General features: G+C 35.3%; 1 protein-coding gene across 1 annotated transcript in view; it reads right to left on the bottom strand.

Moving 5' to 3' along the window:
* The window catches only part of LOC124367627 (GATOR complex protein Iml1-like), a 63,732-nt gene extending 42,772 nt beyond the window's left edge, over nucleotides 1-20,960 (bottom strand). Inside the window, exons 1-8 of the mRNA XM_046824600.1 lie at nucleotides 20,775-20,960; nucleotides 19,683-19,787; nucleotides 13,135-13,152; nucleotides 10,221-10,438; nucleotides 9,027-9,229; nucleotides 8,432-8,606; nucleotides 2,987-3,187; nucleotides 1,126-1,206 (exon numbers count right to left, since the gene is read on the bottom strand). Coding sequence (XP_046680556.1) covers nucleotides 1,126-1,206; nucleotides 2,987-3,187; nucleotides 8,432-8,606; nucleotides 9,027-9,229; nucleotides 10,221-10,438; nucleotides 13,135-13,152; nucleotides 19,683-19,787; nucleotides 20,775-20,925 — 1,152 coding nt within the window. The 5' untranslated portion in view covers nucleotides 20,926-20,960. The remainder of the gene's footprint in view (nucleotides 1-1,125; nucleotides 1,207-2,986; nucleotides 3,188-8,431; nucleotides 8,607-9,026; nucleotides 9,230-10,220; nucleotides 10,439-13,134; nucleotides 13,153-19,682; nucleotides 19,788-20,774) is intronic.
* Between the last annotated feature and the right edge of the window lie 514 nt (nucleotides 20,961-21,474).

The raw sequence follows: 21,474 nt of genomic DNA on the forward strand, positions 1-21,474 counted from the left end.
AAATCTTTCTTGAGATATCTTGTCACATAGTATATATAAAGTTAGGTTTCATAGCATTGTTCAAATAATAAAAGTTCCAGTGAGCTAGAGTGGATATTGCAACACAAAAGTGTACTGAAATCTAATCTTGCCACCTAATTTTAACATTTGCTTCCCACACTATTATTTTTTTTACTACAAGAATAAAAATGTCATATGTTAAACATCTTATATGATTGTAATCAGTTTGTTTACAAAGTTATTTATTCTACTGCTTTCTCATTACCGTCATGGCTGCCATAAGACCAATGTAACTAAAAATATTGGCTAACACTCATCACAATCCCAGAGAGTCACACGCACCATCATCAAACTCAGCGTTGCTTATATAGAAATGAAGCTTCATGTAAAATTTAAAGTATATGTCAGTACATTTTCAAGATATCTTGTGAACAGACAGAAAGAAATTCAACTTTCCAGTCCCTCGAGTAATAGGCTTCGCTAATGCTCAGCTAATTAGTATAATTGACAAATCCCTAAAGTTTTGGCATGCAGAATTTTTAACTTTTCTCTGACTTATTGGTCTTACAACTATGTATTTGGACTAATGCTCAGCTAATTAGTACAATTGACAAATCCCTAAAGTTTTGGCATGCAGAATTTTTAACTTTTCTCTGACTTATTGGTCTTACAACTATGTATTTGGACTATATGCATCTAATTAGTACAATTGACAAATCCCTAAAGTTTTGGCATGCAGAATTTTTAACTTTTCTCTGACTTATTGGTCTTACAACTATGTATTTGGACTAAATATTTTATATGAATCTACTTTATAATGGACAAAATAAATATGTACAAATTATAAAATTATTGCTTTAAATAAATGTGTTATGATTTAATCCTAAACATCTACATTTTGGACAAAATCAGTTAGCTACTCATTTAGACTGAAGCACTAAAAGGGTTGAAGTAGCCTGGAAAATGCAAAAAAAATGTAACTCTTCTTTGTTCAAGGAGCATTTATGTCCTATTAACAAAAAATTCAAACTAAAGTATAATGAGTAAATCAGTATCGATCTAATACTAAAATTTATACGATAACTTTAATTTGACTGAATTAAAAGAAACTGGACGGAAAATTACCTGGGAGCTAAATGATAAATATCCGGTGCTGTGTCGTCTGCGAGTGAGCTGTGAGGCTTGGTTGAGGCTGGCCAGCTCGAGCTAGACATGCTATAGTAACTACCCACACAACACACTGACAGGGAGCTACGACAACTAAATAGACAACCCAACCACCGACAGGAACAGGTCCATTAGTGATTGGTTAAGTGAGGGTTTAGAATAGTATTTAATCGCTCAAATTATTCTAACAAACATTCAACATAAAAACATTAAGAAAAGAATTTAGCCTGAACTTTTAAAAACACAAAATACGGTACTATTCTGAACATGAAACAAATAGAAAACAAACAAACTGAACGCCTCTGAATTTCAAAAGTAAATTAAAAAAAAAAAATACTTAAATAATAAATCTAAATTTACATTTGTTAAAACATTTATTTCTTGCTAAAATCAATGAAGCACTGTAAACAAAAAAACTCCAAAAATATTTAAGACAAAGAACTGATTGATTTCTGTGCAACAGTGCCATCATTTGATCTGTAGAAAATCACACAGAGTGTTTAAAATCAAACTGTAGATTACCTGTAGGTGATGGATTAATAATAAAAAGATTACCTAACTTATGAGTAAGCAATTTAAAGTGATTAAAACGATCTCCAATGAAGTTCAGCGAATGTAGCTGCAACCTACGTGCAAATAAAAATAAATCATTAAAAAGCTGCAACTGAAAAATAGCATAACACTGCAACTAAAAACATTTTAATAAGTGAAATATAAACATGCTCAAAAGACTACATATTTTGCACTGAAGTTTTTACACACAGAATCAAGTGAGACTAAGACTACTTTTTTATTTTTTTTAAATACAAACGAGGTTGAAAAACAAGTACACTACGGACACAATTACAGAGAGTGAATTTATTCATTTGTTAACTAAAATGTAAGAAAATTATTTAGCTACATTAGAACATAGGACGAGTATTTTTGTGTTTGAGAAATGTACATTTTGCAATCTAAAAAATTATAACAAGTCAAGATTGTATTATTAAAATTGGAACAACAGCCAACTTTGACTGATCAAAATTCTAAGTACCACTTCGATTAAAGAAACACTGGTATAACAATGTGCAATTCCAATTGCTTAGCTTAAGCTGTGCTAGTATGAAAGCTAGATGACATTCAGCCAAATTTTTCTATCATTTGCATAACTGTAGGTGTTACAAACAGCTTTTCTATCAATACCTACTAAATGTTACGTAGATGCTAACTGACAAAGCTTTCCAACCATTTACCACTAAGTGATACAGTAGGTGATATAACCAAACTTTCCTGCCATTTACCTACAAAATAGTGCAGTAGGAGCTACCTGGCCAAGCTTTTCTGGCACTTAACTACTAATTAGTACAGTAGGTAATATATGATCAAGCTTTACTACCATTTACCTACTAATTGGTACAATAGATACTACGTGACCAAACTTTCTAACATTTCTTTTTTTTGTGTAAGTGGCATAGCAGGTGGTACCTGACTAAGCGTCACTAATCATTACAAAAGTGGCACAATAGACGGCACTTGACCAAGGTTTTGCTGTCATTTTCACTCCGGGAGCAAGTACACAGGTCCTTTTAGGACTAAATACAATGAAGAGTTCGTTGGTTTATTGGCCTATGTGAATAAAAACGTCTCTCCAAGTAAAAATATAGATACAAACAGATGGAGAACAGGCAATAGAGAAATTACATTAAATGTACTTATTTTCCAAACACACTCTATATTGACAAAAACAATTGATTAAACGGTCAACTAATTTGAAAACTATTAACAGAGCTGGTATTGAAATTCGTTTCCACACAAACACACACAAGCAAACACATCTTACCCGAGGCTTTTTTTGAGAGGGTCTACGGATCTTGTTGATCCAGGTTTCTATGAAGCGCAAATAGTTGTCGCTGATAAGTTCTTGTTCCTCTTGTGTAAGGGGGGAGTAAAGGTCGCAGTACTCAGATCCTTCCAAAATCTTGCGAGTGCTGACCGTACTTACTGGGAGAATGTACACTCGGAATCTCCAGTACTTCAGAGACTGCAACATATCAGCATTTTTATAAAATAAAATGATTTTATTGAACAACAAATTACGGTAAAAAATAAATAAATAACCCAGCAGGGATCATTTTGGCTGGTTTATACCTTCCAGTTGGACTCACCACTGGGACAGCAAAAACCGATGTGTCACTTCAATCTGGGCAACCATATATGTCCAGGAGCGGCACATCACTAACCGCAAATTTCGAGTTTCTGAGGTTCATGGGCAATTCGATAGGTCTAGTCTACTGTGGGAGATGACTGTTTTGTTCCCTAACTCAGAGGTTCTTGCTAGCCTCAACAAGGGTGTGCCATCCTCTGCCTACTTTGACCGGAGAGGCTGGTTTAGAGCTGGCCTCCCCTTCTTCCGGGGAGACATGACTTTGAGATGTAGTGCCCTAATTCTTCCTCATGGATCTCGATAGGAGGCGGCCCCTACTCCCTGACCTTACCCATCCTGAATATCCTGTGACTCCGGAAGCAGCGCAAAGGTTCTTACAGGACTAAGTGCAATTTATAAGCTTCTTGTCCTAAGAGAACAAAAAAAAGTAGCACGGTAAAAAAGAAAGAACTTCCAAAATATCCCTCCTATTTAGTCAAAACATAAGATATTTTCAAAAATATTCTACGAAATTGTTCAGCATTCAAAGCCATTCAAAATTATATGCCACATGACTTATCTTGCTATTTGAAATTTTCAACATTCACAGTATGAGATTTATTAGAGTTACAGTTTATTGCATCGCTCTATGTCAAACGTTTCAACCACAGAATATTGCGGAAGGGTGGTGTGAAACACCTTGTTTAATGCCATATTTCAGCACTTGAAATTTGGTTTTAACCCTTAGCGCTCCAATGGCCTGCAATGCAGGCCATGGTGGATTCTTCTACGGCTCTGATTTTATATGAGCTTGCCAAGTACAGCACTCTCACGGCCTGCATTGTAGGCCATGGCCGACTCCCTCTACAACTATTTATTATCTCAATGACGCCATTCACACTCCAAATTCTTTTTGCTACGTATGATTTAAAACTTTGTAAACTGATTTAAAAAGGGTTTTTAAAGGCCAACATTAATGTAGGTTATGCAATTAGTACAAAGTTGCGTTTTGTTTTACTAATCAGACAATGTTGTTAATTTTACTCGTGTTTCTTGGATTTATTATATTTCATGGTTAAATAATTTTAAAACTAACATTTTAAATTAGGTTGCATTATGAGCAAAATATAGTTTTTTTTATTAGTTTACAAGGTATCTTACTCTCTAAAAGAAAATTAATTAATTAAATGAAACCTTAGTTATTGGAAAACAACTATTCTTTATTATATCTGACATAATATAGAAGTTATGAACTGTTGTGTCTTTGTTTACCACACACAAAACATGCTTGATTGAGAAGGTGATGTCACTGTCTATAATCAGCCGGTTATAAATAAACCAAACCGGAAGGCTCTGATAAGCTAGATACACCAAGGTAGCTGACGACTCATTGTGTCAGTTACAAGTTTTACGCTGTAGTATGACTGATATTGACTTATTATAATGGCTGACAAACTACTTAGGTCAGATGATATTAGGTTTATATTAGGAAATATAAGTAGTGAAAATAAAATAAGTAAACTGAAACATAGATAATTAGAATGAAAAAATAGTTCTAAAAATTGCATATTTTTTACAAAAATATATATATATATATTTTCACTGACAAGGGTGGAAATTGTCTAACATATAGTTTTAAATCAACTAAACTTTCACAAAAATGTATAGGTACAATACAAATCATTATACAAAGTTATATTTAACCCTTTTGATCCCGGGAGTTTTCGCATGGGCGTCTGCCCACGTCCCGGCGTCTGGCGCTCGGGTATCTGCCCCAGTCCCGGCCAAGATTTATTGAAAATGTAGTGCTTCGGCAAAAGTTACACAAACTTTTTATTAATCAATGGATTCTATTGATTCTTTTTTTAATATACTTCTCTAAGACTCTACTACAACATAAGCCCACCTAGAATTATAATAAAAATGCACACACAATTTTTTGAAAAAAAATGATACTTACCAAAAAATGTTTTTTCAAAATTTTCTGTTTCCATTTGATATAGAAGGCATAAAATGAAATTTCTGCTCAAAAATGAAAGCATTATGTCCTTGTACATATAAACATGAGTTGTATTCTAAATTTTGACTTAGTTATATTCACAAATAACTGAGATACAGGTTTACAACTAAATAATGCACATTTAGTTCCACAGGCACAACATTACGAAAAACACATGAAAAATGTATGTACAGATAAAATTAAGTATTGTCACTTGCTAAGTTACAAATTATAACAAAAGAACATGAATAGTTATATTTTAGCTTTCATCAATTGCTTTTATGATGATCTTATTGTTACAAAAAAAGTTTTTCTGGTGTGTTCACTAACACTTGTGCAGTGGAAAACACTTTGTGTGTAGTCCTTTTTTACATTTTTTACAAATGTAGCTCGATTTCTTCCTCTTGCCACCCAGTCTGGTGCTGGCTGCACTGCAAACACAGCAATTTCTTTCCTTTTTATTAGGAAGTTTTTCAAAAAAACGGGGTAGTATTCCAGCATCGCCTCCACCTTGATTTTCATCATCACTGACATCGGTGTCTGGAATCGGGTGTCTCTGTTCTTTGAAATCAAACCATTCAGCAGATAAACTGTCAACTAGAGTCACTAAAAATTTTAGTCTAGTCATAGGATTGGTGGTATTTTGTTTATACAAAATATATGAATTCAAAATCATCCTGGATAACAAATTGAAAGTTAATTTTTTTCCAAAATTTGGCCGACCTGCGATCACCCATGTATTGGTGTAACATTTGGTCATGTCCATCCACACCGCCCATAAAGTTATTGTACTCTCTTATTATTTTAAGGTTTAGTAGTAATGTATAATTTTATTTCCTCGTTTTTTTTATTTTTGTTGTTCTCCAGCTTTATACACAGTTGATAACAACATTACAGGTTTTTTTGTGTTTTCCTTTGTCTAAAACCAAGTAACAGCATTGAATTTTTCCTTTTGTATTTTCTTTCCCCAATTGTGTAATTATTGTTTTTATTTCTTGAGGCACACCCTTCCTGTTCATTCTAATTGTTCCAGTCAAATGGGTACACTTAGTGTACAAAGCTTTGGCCAATCTAACAGAAGTAAAAAAATTATCAACAAATATATGAAAACCTTTGTATAAACATCCAGCTACATCAAGAAGTTTCATAACTACAATTGTAGGCCAGGCCTGTTTCCCTTACATGTTGTCTATCGGTATTTTTTGCTCCTTTTATAGACAAAAAAATGCACACAGTAGTGGGTTACTGCATCACACAGTACCCACAACTTGATTCCAAATCTATGGTGCTTTTTTTAGGGAGGTGTACTGCATCAAGGGGTTTTGGCATTTAGTCGGTATAATACTTTTCATCAATAGAAAGGCACATATTGGGACTATAATGGTGCTTAGATATCCTATTCATATGATCTATTAGGGGTTGCACACGGGCACAAGGGTCATAATTTGGCTCCTTAAGGTTTTAGGAAGGTTCCGTGTATCAACCATATGGAAATATGCCAAAATTTCTTGAAAATCTATTCCTACTCATCATTCTCTCCCGAACCAACTACAATTCTGACTGTTAGATTTCCACCAGTAATTGCATAGGTAGGTTTGTGATTTAGACCCATATTTATTAGGATACAAATAAAAGCCTGAATTTCTGCAGTTGTAACTTTGACCCATGTTCTCAAACTATTTATTCGGTCCCAAATTAGAATTGTACTTTCTGACAATTTCTTCAGCGTACATATTTGTATATTTTACAAACATTTCCATCAATGTAACTGTGAAAAACAGCCTAAAGTAAGCAATTGAATGTGTGTATTCATGGGAGGACAATGTTTCAAGCCGGGCAATTCTAAAAATGAAAATGAATGACTATAACCAGGATCATTTTCTGCAGTAACATCAATCCATCCTTCATTATTTTCTCCACTGGAATCATCAGTTGAAATTACCATTAGTATGTCTAGGCCTAGGCCTAGAAGGTTGTCTAGGTTGCTGATGTATAGTAGTAAGCCTACTCCTTACATTTTCACCATCAATACTAACTCTCAGATTCACTTTCCGATAAAATCCTAGGCCTACTTACAATTGGAAGAATGTTTGATGATGGTCCTGGTTGAATCTGAATCATATGTGGGATCATTATCCGTGTCATCCACTTCAGAGAAACTACTGTCAACTTCACTGCCAAAATTATTCAAGAAACTCTCATCACTAGAAAAGTTTTCTTCTTCATTTATCACTCGACTAATCGTATTGTCACTAAAGAGGTGAATTTGCCCGTTTCATTGTAAATAACTACAAAGAATCATAAACTCATTGTAAATAACGTAACCATATAAACTTCCAAACAATAAGGTTAACTACAGCTCTAACAAACAGACGATACACTCACGACTGACGACGATGAGAGCAGACAGCACATGGCACCGAGCAGCCACAGCCTTCTAAGTTTGAACGAAAACATCGTTGCCAAATTGAACTAAAAGTTCCTTTACATACTATAAACTTTGTAAAGGTGTTCATTACAAATGGTTATAATATAACATAAAAAGTATTCAAACCGATTATATTTGTATCAAAAAAAACATTTTTGTGAACGTCCGGAAAATCGGACGTTGGGATCGAACGTGATTTTTTAAAACGTCAGAAAATGCGGACGTTGGGATCGAACACGATCTTACAAAACATCCGTAAAATCGGACGCTGGGATCAAAAGGGTTAAAGAGTGACAGGTGGCCTGCAATGCAGGCCACGGGAGCGTTCGTGGAAAGTGGCAGTGGCCTGCAATGCAGGCCAAGGGAGCGCAAGGACATGAGCCACAAACTAAAAATCGGACCTATAGGGAAAATGGCGCTGGCCTGCATTGCAGGCCATAGGAGTGTAAGGACAAACACCGCAAATTCTAGAGGAGCGCTAAGGGTTATTATTTCTTGATGTAGAAATTTCTTTTATTGACTTATGAATCTTCTCCATAGCAAAGCAGAATATTTCAAAATTCTAATTTATGTAAGCAATGTTTGACTGAATTGAAAAACTTATATGCTAGTCAGGACATTGGCCACATAAGCTTAAGAACTAAGACAGTGATGCACGTTTTACTTTTTCAAATATAATTCCTCAAAAAAAGAGATTGTAAGTTGTCCAGCTTACATCGACAAGTGCAAAGTCTGAATCTCCTCTAGTGCAGATGTAGTGGTCCAGATAATTCCAATTGTAGGTTTCTAGCTTCTCAGTATTGAATGTTACCCAGGACGTCTCAAATGTCTCATGGTCAGGTGCTTGAAAGCGGTAGCGATAAGGCACGCTGAAAGGTGGGTATGGGTGTCTGGAAACACACGAGTTGCCTTTAGATTGTACAAAAAGTTAAAACGTTTGAGGCCGCAAAAACTCTTAAGGAACACAACAATGGTAAAGTAAAATGTTTAGAAATCTGATACCTTACAATAAATTCAGGGGAATTTTTTTGGTTCTATTTGAACTAAAATTTTATTTTCTTAACTAACAAATTTTAAATTGTTCAGTAAACATTCACATAATGTAAAATACAGCATTATATTGTTATCAGTAAAATCCTATTTATTTTAAACGTTATATTCGTTTTGAATTATTTCCATTCACATCAAATTTGTATCACATTAATTACTTTGTTCTGTAGTAATATCATCACTAGGAACTAGATGCTACAATTAACTTTACAGTATCACTACATGGTGTTGTACGTATTGAAAACCGCAGCAACACTGACCTTGGACGATATCGTGTGACTCTAATTTCCGAGCCACACAGTGTGATGCGATGGAAGACTCGACCAATGCTCAGCCTGTACTCTGTGGACGGCTGAATGTCAGCGGGGCGTGGACCCACCACAGCACTTCCCACTTGTCCAACTCCTACTCCACCCACTCCTAGTCCACCCACCCCTAGTCCATCATCTATTATCTGGAATCCCTGTGCAACAGCATTATTATCCTCAATTACAAATACAATGTCATTTTTCTTTCATCAGGTAACTAAATTATAGTTTAAAAATCCAAATCATAAAAAGTATTCTTGTACATGTTAATGCTTCCGAGATTGTATTTCCTACTCCAAACCTATAATATAAAGCAACATAAGTAGTCGATAAAGAACCGACCTATTGAATGGTGTATAGTTCAACAATACTCAACCATCGGTTCCGAGCTGTCACCCTTACGACTTATATCAATTTACAAACGTTGAAGTGAGTCATAATTTACGACTCATATCACTTAGAGGGTTAATTGTGTCACCGTGAAACTCACTTTTACCAAACACTGAGACATAACTGTGCTAAATAGTAAGACATCCACCAGTGCCAAACATCGAAAAACATAATATGCACACAAATTGGGATATTTACATATATAAAAATATTGAGACATCCACCACTTGAACAAAAATCTGGTACACCTTCCTGTGCCAAAGACAAGGACACCCACGTGTGCTAAATACTACTGAGACAAGTTCAATTAAGTTTTTAAAAACCTTTATTTCACCAAATTTTACGAAAACAACACATTTCAAGTGCTAACAATTTAAGAGCTGAATGAAAATGTATGAAAGTACGAATTAATTATAATACAAATACCTGAGCTGGTTCAATTAAATTTTTACATAATTCATACACATTGAAGTTCAGGACAGTTTAAAATTAACATTAATAAAACATTTAACAACACTGTAGTTCATCTCAACATTCTGAGTACAAAATTACTTTATATACATGTTCAAATGAAAGCATAACAAATATAACAACTAGAGATCCTGAGTTGTGGCAACCCTGTTTGATTTAAATACAATATTACAGCTGCCAATCATCCGACACTGAAGGAAAAATGAAAATTCAAACTTTGCATTCATCACTCTCAGACAGGACTCTCCTGTTTTCACAAATCACCTCATACATGGTGACACCCACCTGCGCCAAACGCTGGGACACCAGTTCACGAAACACCTCAGGTGTGGAGAGTGGCTTGCGGTAGATAGCGCGCTGCTGAGCATAATCAGCATTCACGTCGTCAGGCAACAAATTGTAGTCAGAGAACACGTAGTCGGTCTTGAGGCAGACCTCATCGGGGAAATAATCAGTAGTGATTGGCAAACATGCAGGGATAACCAGAGACTTCCAGTCAACACCTAAATCAAGAATGTTTTATTGTCTTTAATTGAACACACTCTGCAATGATTGACAGTCACAGATATGTACAATCTTAAGTCTCACTCTTAAGTCTCAATTACAATTTCTTAATGTAAAGATTTAAGTTTACATTACTAAAAGTACATACACTTATCATACAATAATAAGACATCACTGTCCTATGAAAAATATACTATGATATCAGCACCAGTATTACGAGGGATGTCCAAAAAGTAAGTTTCCTATTGTTGGGGTATAGTGTAGTATGATTTATTCTAGCTGCTCACCTGTAGCTCTAAACAAGGCAACCAGCACATTGGTGTTCCACATATTGTACTCCAGGTAATCCCAGTGTGAGAAGTCACATCTTCAGTGTGTGATCTTTGAGGTTATGTTTAGATCAATCAATACACTTTGATCATCACTCAAAGTGAAATAAATCAGTCACTTTTTTTAAACTTTGGATTAAAAATCATCTTTTAATTTAACTTGGAACATGATTTCAAATATAAAACATGAATTTAAATATTAACTTATGTCACAAGTTCACAAACACATACAATTACCATTTCTGATGATTAAGACAAATCCTCCTGTTATGAAAACTATGTCTAATTATAATATAAACAATAAAAAAAAATTTATCATCCGCAACAGACGAGATCACTGGTTGATTTTAACACCACGTGTCTGAACGACACGAGATTGGGATGTACGTAGTTTGTGATCGGCAACTACTTTCCAACTGGCAATTCTGCTTGTTGTTATATCAGACACTTATCAAGTCATTCCTTTGACCAATCCAAGTCCTACTTCACAACCATCTCCTATTATAGATCAACCGCCACATGTTCTTTTCTTGCAAAATAATTTAAGTCTCAAATATATAGATCATTTAAATCCTCGCAAATACTAGTTATTGTTAATATGTATTCCATTAATAGAAATTTAGAATAATATTCTCCATTTATTGAAATAAATTATTGTTTATTTTTAATCCGTTACAACATTATTCAAATAATATGATGTAAAGTTAATTATCCATTAATCAATTCAAAGGGTAATCCTACAGAAGAGTAAACTAGAGTGCTTTAAAAACGTCTTATATAAGCTGATAATAATGGATACTCCACTTTATGTTGCCACCACAGTGTTATTTGTTTCCTTACTGCAACCAATTAAACCTGCAGTAAACATCCACCGTGAAATATGTAGTGTGTATGATGATAATAAGACAATGTATAAAGAAATGGATCATCATTTGCAAGCAATGTTTATTGAAGAAGGAGTAAACATTCATGATGATGAGCGTAATGGTAGATCAATAACTTCTCATCAAGTTGATATCATCAGTTGCATTCAGAACATAGACGATTCAGATAACGACTGACGCTGGATGATATCTTTTCTGAGCTGCCGGCAAAAATTTAAATCAGCCGTTCTTCACTTCAGAATATAATGGTTGAGGACCTCGGTTTACCTAAAGTTTGTGCAAGAGAGGTTCCTTGCCTGCTGTCTGAGGCCCAAAAGAAGCAACGAATGAAGTCTGCATAACTATTCTTGCAACTTTTGGTAAATAAAGGAAAAGCTCCTTCATTCAATTAATTCCTTTCATTTTCCTTCATTTTTGAAAGGATGTTAAGAATTGTTACAGATTTAAAAACCCTGGGTGCACATTTTTAACTCCTGAAACTAAACGTCAGAGTATGGTGTGGTAAAAAAGAGAAGACTGAGGAGATAAAGCACCATAAAAAGCAAAAATTATGCAATCTGTAGGAAAAGTGATGTTTACAGTATATGAAATTGCGAGGTGTTTTGTTGGTTGAATAGTGGCTGACAGGTATAAGGTTAGACGCAGAGTACTACTGTGAATTTCTCACTAAACTCTTTATGGCTACACAGAACAAGTGGCAAGGGTTTTGGTCAAGAAGAGTTTTGTTTATTCACGACAACTCTCGAACTTGTACTGCTCAAGCAACATTTGATGAATTTAGATGAGAAATTTTTTGTCATCCACCCGTACGTACCTGACCTGCTGACACTAAATGACTTTCACTTTTTCCTGGAGTTTAACACTCATCTTGCAGCCAACACTGTGTGAATGACGATGGAGTGAAGCATGCTGTGAATAATAGGCTGAAGTATTTGGCGGTAGTATCATATGATACTGGAATAAAAAAGTTGTTGTCGAAACAACAGTAAAATGTTTTAATCAAGATGGCAATTATATAGAAAAATAAGGAATTACAAGAGATTTCAAAATATATCATTTACAAACTTTAACCAGAAACTTAATTTTTGGACACTCCTTACACAGATACTTTGAAAATAAACATTGATATTTATTTTATTTCGACTTATGACTTTCTTATACCACTTACCTATAACAAGTGGTTTTGTAACAGTGGCATGATGTTTCATGAATTAGTTCACTTAACATGAACCCATCCATGAAGTACTCTTCTCAACTTACACAATAATCATTTAGGTGTTAATAAACTACATGTAATAAATTATTCCAGAAATAAACTTATTTATAATTTATTGATATTCTTTTGTCAAGAAAACTTAGGAAAATTGAGATATTGGCAACAAAATTAATATAATTACTAGTTTTAAAATAGTTTCTATTGCAAAAAGCAAGGGAGCGGAGAGCGCAAGCATGCCTGTAAGTATATACTTTAACGGTGCCAACCTATGATAACTTTGGAGGCTGCGTACCGTGTCCGACACCACCAGACATGAAAGAAAAAGAGACCACAGTTAAACATGCTGTTAGCTGCAAATAAATCCAGTAAATCAACTTAAGAGGTGATTAAAACATGTTAATCTAAAAATTAAATATAACTCAATAAATAAAACCCCAAAAACAAACCACACAAGTCTACAAAAATAACAAAACTAAAGCGACTTGGATAGAAAGCAGCTTGGATAAAAAGCACCTTGTACAAATTACATACTTTTGAAGTAATATAATTTTAGAATATTCATTTCAATTTAACTCTTTGGACCAGTCTATATTATAAGAAGTAAACCAGACATACTGGGATTTGCAGAATTTTTGGAAAATAGATATATTTTAAGAATTACAAATCAAATCCTTGACCTGTTCTTTTTACATTTGATATTATAAAATGGGCTACCAGAACATGGCATTTGCTTGTAAAAAAACATATTAGTATACTTGTTTTTATTACTTCTACTTATAATAAGTATTGAAAATCTGAAATTTTAGAAAGTAATTATTTCAAACCACTCTTGGCCAGTGATAAAATATTTTATTCTAACAGTCAATATGTCTATATGCAACTGCATAAAGTATGACTCTCAAGAAAAATCTCAATTAGAAAATATTATATATTTATATACATTCTGTACAAAATCCTAAACAACCACGTTTTCCAACAATGGATGGATAAAATTAGACTCATAAGAACTAAACCAAATGTTTTCAGATAGGCTTACTCTAGTTCAGTACACTGACTCGTTGTTATTCATGTAAATCAAATGAAACACCGAAATAAGTAACAGCATAAATAATGCTATTCACAATGTAAACAGGTGTAAACTGTCTGAGTACTTTGGCATTATCCTGAGGCCACTGGCCACTATTTTCCTTATCCAGGACCAAAATAAACTTCATTATATGCTACTAGTAATTTCCTTGTTTCATAATGAATAAAAAAATACCCAATGAGTCATACTTCCTGCCACCAAATTGCCTCGAAATAGGCCTAGATGAGCGATTCTTCAAGTAGGTCTAGACGCGCACAAATCACCGGTCACTTTTTGAATAATTAATTGTTGTTCTTTTAATTTTTGTTTTCACTGATTGTTGTGTGCTTGATTAATTTATAATGTCATCATGAATAATTATTAACTGAAGAGGACAATTTTTTATTGGCAGCAACTTGTGGCAATGCATTCGACTCAGTTCTCGCCGACATTGTTTTCTTTTGGGAGGCACTATACAATACCGTTCGATGAAATGGTTTTAAATTTCTGTTCTTTTTAATACTGTAATTTATTTTGGTCCCTGATAAGGAAAACTCGTCCAAAAATAGTGGCCTCGGATAATACTTAAGTATTATTGTCTGTTTGTTTAATCCCTAGAAGAAGTGACTAGCACGTACTTTGACCATTTCATGTATACAGACATAAAATAAACAATCAAAAAGTCAAATGTTATTTACAAAACCAATATATTTTGTTTCTTTAGTTATCTATTTAGACTTTTTTCATTAAAAATTCGATCAAAAAGTGTCACTGAATAAATGAAAAATATTTATTACGAAACTTCCGTTATATCAGAATTATTATTATCCTGAATATTAATGTTTAAAACACACATGTATAAGGAATAGTAAAACATCCCAAAGGACACACCTCACAAGCAAAAATGGTACTAATGGTACATAATGGTTCCCCCCCATTATGTCGGTGGGGGGGGGGGTTGTTGTGTGTTCTTTCATGATAGTAAACTGAATAATAATGTCTGCCACCATCTTAACTATACACATAACGCTAGATAACTATTATTATTTCAATACCGTAATTTTTTTATTACTATTATTTAAATATTGAAAACTACATATCTATTAGCAGTGGCGTATCTAAGGGGGAATAAGGGGGACTGAACCCCCCCCCCCCAAAGTAACTAAAAAAAATTAAAATACATATATCAGAAATCTAACTTGATTACAATACAGCAACTAAATGTTTAACTTTGAATTAGGCATATCTAGTTTATTAACATTCAAATTTATCCAACAGGAGGGAATGTGGTGTGTTCTTCAATCAGATAAATCCCCCTTAAGCCAAGTCCTTTACTACATTGATATATTACTAGTAATGAGTGAGAGAAGGTATATTAGTATGATTGGAAAGACAAGACACCAATACAATTATAACACTACGACAAACATGGGCACAGCAAAAATTAAAATGTCAAACTCTTCTCTTAACTTTGATCCAGAGTTCAAACGTTTTCTGTTCCCCTGCTGCATTACATACTATACACTGGCGAGTGTGACAGAGTTGTGATACTGAGGCTGTCTAACCTCTTCTTATATTCTGCACCAGTTTGGTGCACATAAAAACATCTGTTCCCCTGCTGCATTACATACTATACACTGGAGAGTGTGACAGTTGTGATACTGAGGCTGTCTAACCTCTTCTTATATTCTGCACCAGTTTGGTGCACATAAAAACATCTGTTCCCCTGCTGCATTACATACTATACACTGGCGAGTGTGACAGAGTTGTGATACTGAGACTGTCTAACCTCTTCTTATATTCTGCACCAGTTTGGTGCACATAAAAACATCTGTTCCCCTGCTGCATTACATACTATACACTGGCGAGTGTGACAGTTGTGATACTGAGACTGTCTAACCTCTTCTTATATTCTGCACCAGTTTGGTGCACATAAAAACATCTGTTCCCCTGCTGCATTACATACTATACACTGGAGAGTGTGACAGTTGTGATACTGAGGCTGTCTAACCTCTTCTTATATTCTGCACCAGTTTGGTGCACATAAAAACATCTGTTCCCCTGCTGCATTACATACTATACACTGGCGAGTGTGACAGAGTTGTGATACTGAGACTGTCTAACCTCTTCTTATATTCTGCACCAGTTTGGTGCACATAAAAACATCTGTTCCCCTGCTGCATTACATACTATACACTGGCGAGTGTGACAGTTGTGATACTGAGACTGTCTAACCTCTTCTTATATTCTGCACCAGTTTGGTGCACATAAAAACATCTGTTCCCCTGCTGCATTACATACTATACACTGGAGAGTGTGACAGTTGTGATACTGAGACTGTCTAACCTCTTCTTATATTCTGCACCAGTTTGGTGCACATAAAAACATCTGTTCCCCTGCTGCATTACATACTATACACTGGAGAGTGTGACAGAGTTGTGATACTGAGGCTGTCTAACCTCTTCTTATATTCTGCACCAGTTTGGTGCACATAAAAACATCTGTTCCCCTGCTGCATTACATACTATACACTGGCGAGTGTGACAGAGTTGTGATACTGAGACTGTCTAACCTCTTCTTATATTCTGCACCAGTTTGGTGCACATAAAAACATCTGTTCCCCTGCTGCATTACATACTATACACTGGCGAGTGTGACAGTTGTGATACTGAGACTGTCTAACCTCTTCTTATATTCTGCACCAGTTTGGTGCACATAAAAACATCTGTTCCCCTGCTGCATTACATACTATACACTGGAGAGTGTGACAGTTGTGATACTGAGGCTGTCTAACCTCTTCTTATATTCTGCACCAGTTTGGTGCACATAAAACATCTGTTCCCCTGCTGCATTACATACTATACACTGGCGAGTGTGACAGAGTTGTGATACTGAGACTGTCTAACCTCTTCTTATATTCTGCACCAGTTTGGTGCACATAAAAACATCTGTTCCCCTGCTGCATTACATACTATACACTGGCGAGTGTGACAGTTGTGATACTGAGACTGTCTAACCTCTTCTTATATTCTGCACCAGTTTGGTGCACATAAAAACATCTGTTCCCCTGCTGCATTACATACTATACACTGGAGAGTGTGACAGTTGTGATACTGAGACTGTCTAACCTCTTCTTATATTCTGCACCAGTTTGGTGCACATAAAAACATCTGTTCCCCTGCTGCATTACATACTATACACTGGAGAGTGTGACCGAGTTGTGATACTGAGACTGTCTAACCTCTTCTTATATTCTGCACCAGTTTGGTGCACATAAAAACAAATATAACTACGTTATACTAAAATTAAACTTATTTCCTCCCACCAACACCACACAATCACCAACGAAAAATACAATCTGCAAGTGACAATACAAAAGCAAGAAGCAAACAGGCTAAATACAAAAACACACACAAATATTTCTTTTTAACTATGATGGGAAATTTCCAATTACAGTAAAACCTATCAGATTTGGCCTGATATGGCGAAAGTCCGGATATTGTAAATGCCGGATATGTAATTGTAGTATGAAGAACAGAAGTTATTAATAGCACATAAACTACTACATTTGTAACATATTTTGCTGTATATTATTTGAAGACATTATATAGTTATAAAAATATTGAATACTGTGCTGGAACTAAATGAAAAAGTAACTACCCCACTAGTACAACACATAGTAAAGCCCAGTCATTATAGAGTTGTTAAAACAGCATTGATGATATGACAGATTCATTGGTCACGTAAGTGGTAACAAATTCTCTATTCCTCTCTCACCCCTCTCCTGCCCCCACCACAACACATGTGGGAGAACGTGAACGAGCTTGTCATTGTGGCATTCCGTTTATCTCGAACCAGGCCGGATATCACGGGACCTGATATGACAGGTTTTACTGTAGTATAAGTCACAGTACGTTACAGCAGAAATAGTTGACCTAAAAAATAACAGTAAAAACGTGATGGGAAAGTGAATGTAAACCAAAAATTATCATTAGAGTTTTGTACATACATATTTCACCTACCATCTCGTATATACTCGTACACTCAAAGAACGGCTCCTGATCTCGGTTCTTTTGCTTCACATCCTCTCGTTTGGCCTATTGAGATTTTGAGCAAGACTTTCTTAACAGAAATATTCATAAGAAGACTGATTTTTACTTAATCAATATTTGTTTCCTTAAATATATGTGTGATGACAGTAAATGTAATAACCTGTGATCATGGTGACATCCCAAAGTATGTGTGATAATCACAGATGAACATTGTGGGTACCTAAATCTAGACATATGGGATGTTTGAAAGTTTGGGCATACTAACATAATAATATTGTTATCTACTCCTGAGGTTGGGATAACAATGGAGATTTGACAAATATCTCTGCAACCCATACAGTCTCGTTGAACCAAGAATAAATACTCACAGATTCTGACGGAACTTTCAACCGGATGGTTTAATGTTCCTAGACCTGCAGAAATGGTTACTGGGGGGAGATTCCAATCTATACACACTATCCAGTCTCATATTACACTGAGCCTAGAAACTTGTTAACTTCAACATGGCTTGTCTCCTAACACCAAATTCGGATAGAAAATATCCCCATTCATAACCTCAGTAGTGAATATTAAAAAATCCTAATGTCAGCAGTCCATTCCATCTAACTGTATCAGGCATCAACATCTTGAGGGTAAAATGTCTCCAAGAGCAACCCAGAGGGCAGATGTTAAGCAATGGTTGGAGTAGTTTCATCTCTGCAATCCATCCTGCCTCCGTTACAGTGTAATAATAGTGCTGTGTAATAAAAGCAGCTTCTTCACCCTCTGAATGGATAATACAAGAATATCAGAAATGTCGGTGCCTTACAATATCCATGCTATTTGTGTTTGCAGATAAACACAAATCCATTCAGTCATGAGTAGTGATATTTTTACCTCTATGACTTGACTTCAGTATTGACATTACAACACACTCCGACCCCGATGTGATTTCAGTTCATACCGTAAATAAATATAATGAATGCCTGTCACAAAGGTATATGGAGGCAGGCCTATATCAGCTGAACTTGGATCTGGAATAAATATTTTGAAGAGACCAATCTAAAGTCTGTCAAACCTTAATAGTTAGTATTACAACGGCTGCAATCCAGGAATGTATGGACGTGAATAGGTATGGATCAGGTCTTACCAATTGTTAATGGGTGGAAAGGACAAATTGAGTTTTAAGAAGTTTTACATTACTTCAAACATAACTAGGAGGTGCTAGAAAGTATTATTGTGTCACTGTAATTTTGCGATGAACTTACATGAATAGTTATTTTACAATTGTGGGTATAATTAAAAATCGATAAGGATGGCTGGAGAATTTGTTATAAACAGGTTTTGGACCATTCTTATCTTGATTGTTCCAAATGTACAGCAATTAAGGGACAAAAATTGCGATCAGGTAAATTAATTTCTGAACAAAGTCATACCAACAACTGTACAATCCAGGTTTTAGTTACGGTTGTAGTGTAAGTAAGAGAGCCGAACCATTTTCTATTGTCTCATACACTACCAGAGTCCACGAGATATGTTATTCATCTATGGTTAGTATGCCTAGTCGTAGAGAGACAAATCATCAAGTTTGTTGGGGCAAGACGTATCACACGAGCGAACGAGATGACACTAGAAACCACAAAGCCCAGGAGATTGAAGGACACAACACCAAGAGACGACACGGAAAGGTAGGGGTGGAGAGACGTAGACGGCTAACCTGTGAGGAGTTCTGGGGTCCACTCCTGCTCACCGGTGGCGCCCCACAGTAGAGTCTTCCTGGCACCAGGTGTAACTGGCTGTCCGGGGACGCTGGGCCGATGTCCTAGACACACTCACTACAATCACAACATGCTCCTACCACACCGCATATTCAGCAATACAAGCAGTTCAACAGGGAGAAGTCAAATACTGTTTTTGAATTTGCTTTATTAAATGAAATTTTTTGGCAGTTAATACAAACTTCTTATTTTAAGTTTTATCAGATCAATGAAGCCGCTACGTGTGGATCAGACACTTCATGTAGTTCCTTTTGATATCTTTTAAAGTCATGAATATAAGAAATTCATTAATTTACTACAGTTTAGAACATATTGTTTAACCAATACTGAACAAGTAGTGTATCAACATCAAACACACCATACTTTATGAGATAAGGTAAGAAACAGGACCAAGAGATAATCAATTTAAAGATAGATGATCATACAAAACAAGGCTTTTATGCGAGAGAGAAAAACTCAAACTGCTTAATGCAGTCTTTACAGTGCCAAACACACCAAAGTCACTATTGGGTCTAAACTTTATTTTTTTTTTTCTTTCTCCTGATTGTAAATCTTGAATCACTGTGGTTTGTAAAAATCAATGATCAAAAAATCCATAACATGGCAGACTAGCAGCATTCTATACTCAACAATCATACAGGCATGTTCCTTTATCTTTCATGTACGACTGTTTCAAAGTTAAAATCAAAAAACTTGTGTCACACTGTGATAAGTGTCTCACTTTAAATGGTGATAATGGTGAAAAATAGCTAAAGAATGTAGCTTTCAAATGTATATAATAAAAGGTTTTCTATTTACATGGTTAATTTTTTATTTCAATGCGTCTATCAGTTTCTGGACAGCCCTCGTAATTGAGTCTGTGTCTTGCTAGCATATAATTTCAAGAATGTTTGTCATTTTAGTTAATAGCACAGTAAAATGTGACTTCTCCACAGTAACCGACTTGTACACTGCATTAGATGTGCTGCCCTGCACCTGGCATGCACCACTCCATCTCTACTCAAGCTAAGGGCATGTGAGTAGACTACCACCTGTCATGAGAGCCGGACTCCACTCCTGCTCTCCTGTCACTCCCCACAGCAGTGTCTGGGTCTTCCGTTGGCCAGTCACGCTCGCAATGCTCGAGCGGTGCTTCAACATCTCTGGACAGTTGTAGAAACATCGGTAAACAAACCATAACATTTTTACTTTGCAACGAAGGATAATCGACTGAAAATATCTTTTGTGCACGATGATAAAGCACCGCTATCTTAAAACAAACTTTCTTCAAAATTGCAATTGGTAACTTTTCCCAATGTAGATTGTTCATGAAACTAACTTTCACTTTCAGGTTCTCCCCACTTTGAACCTTTATTTCTCTTTAATCTAATGAAATCCTTTTCAATCCAAGCATACATTTGGATAAATCTGAAAACATAGTGAGGGGGAAATAAACGCGATCAAAATTTCAAACGATCATTATTAAGAAAATCTGCTATACTTGTTCATTCCAATATCACATGGCACTCTTTATGATCTAGAACTTACACCGACAAATCTCCAAAAGTAAACTGTTTTATACAACATGGATACTCCACCACTACTTTTCTCAAATAAAGAAAATATTAACGATAAACTGTCTTTGTGGCATTTTGCCGTTGGGTGTGTAATGACGGGACAGGTATTCATTTTTTTCATAGAAAAGTGCAATAATAATAATAAACCATATCGCAGACATATCCACTAATATTC

Source organism: Homalodisca vitripennis, chromosome 8 (assembly GCF_021130785.1).
Source record: "Homalodisca vitripennis isolate AUS2020 chromosome 8, UT_GWSS_2.1, whole genome shotgun sequence".
Lineage (NCBI taxonomy): Eukaryota > Metazoa > Arthropoda > Insecta > Hemiptera > Cicadellidae > Homalodisca > Homalodisca vitripennis.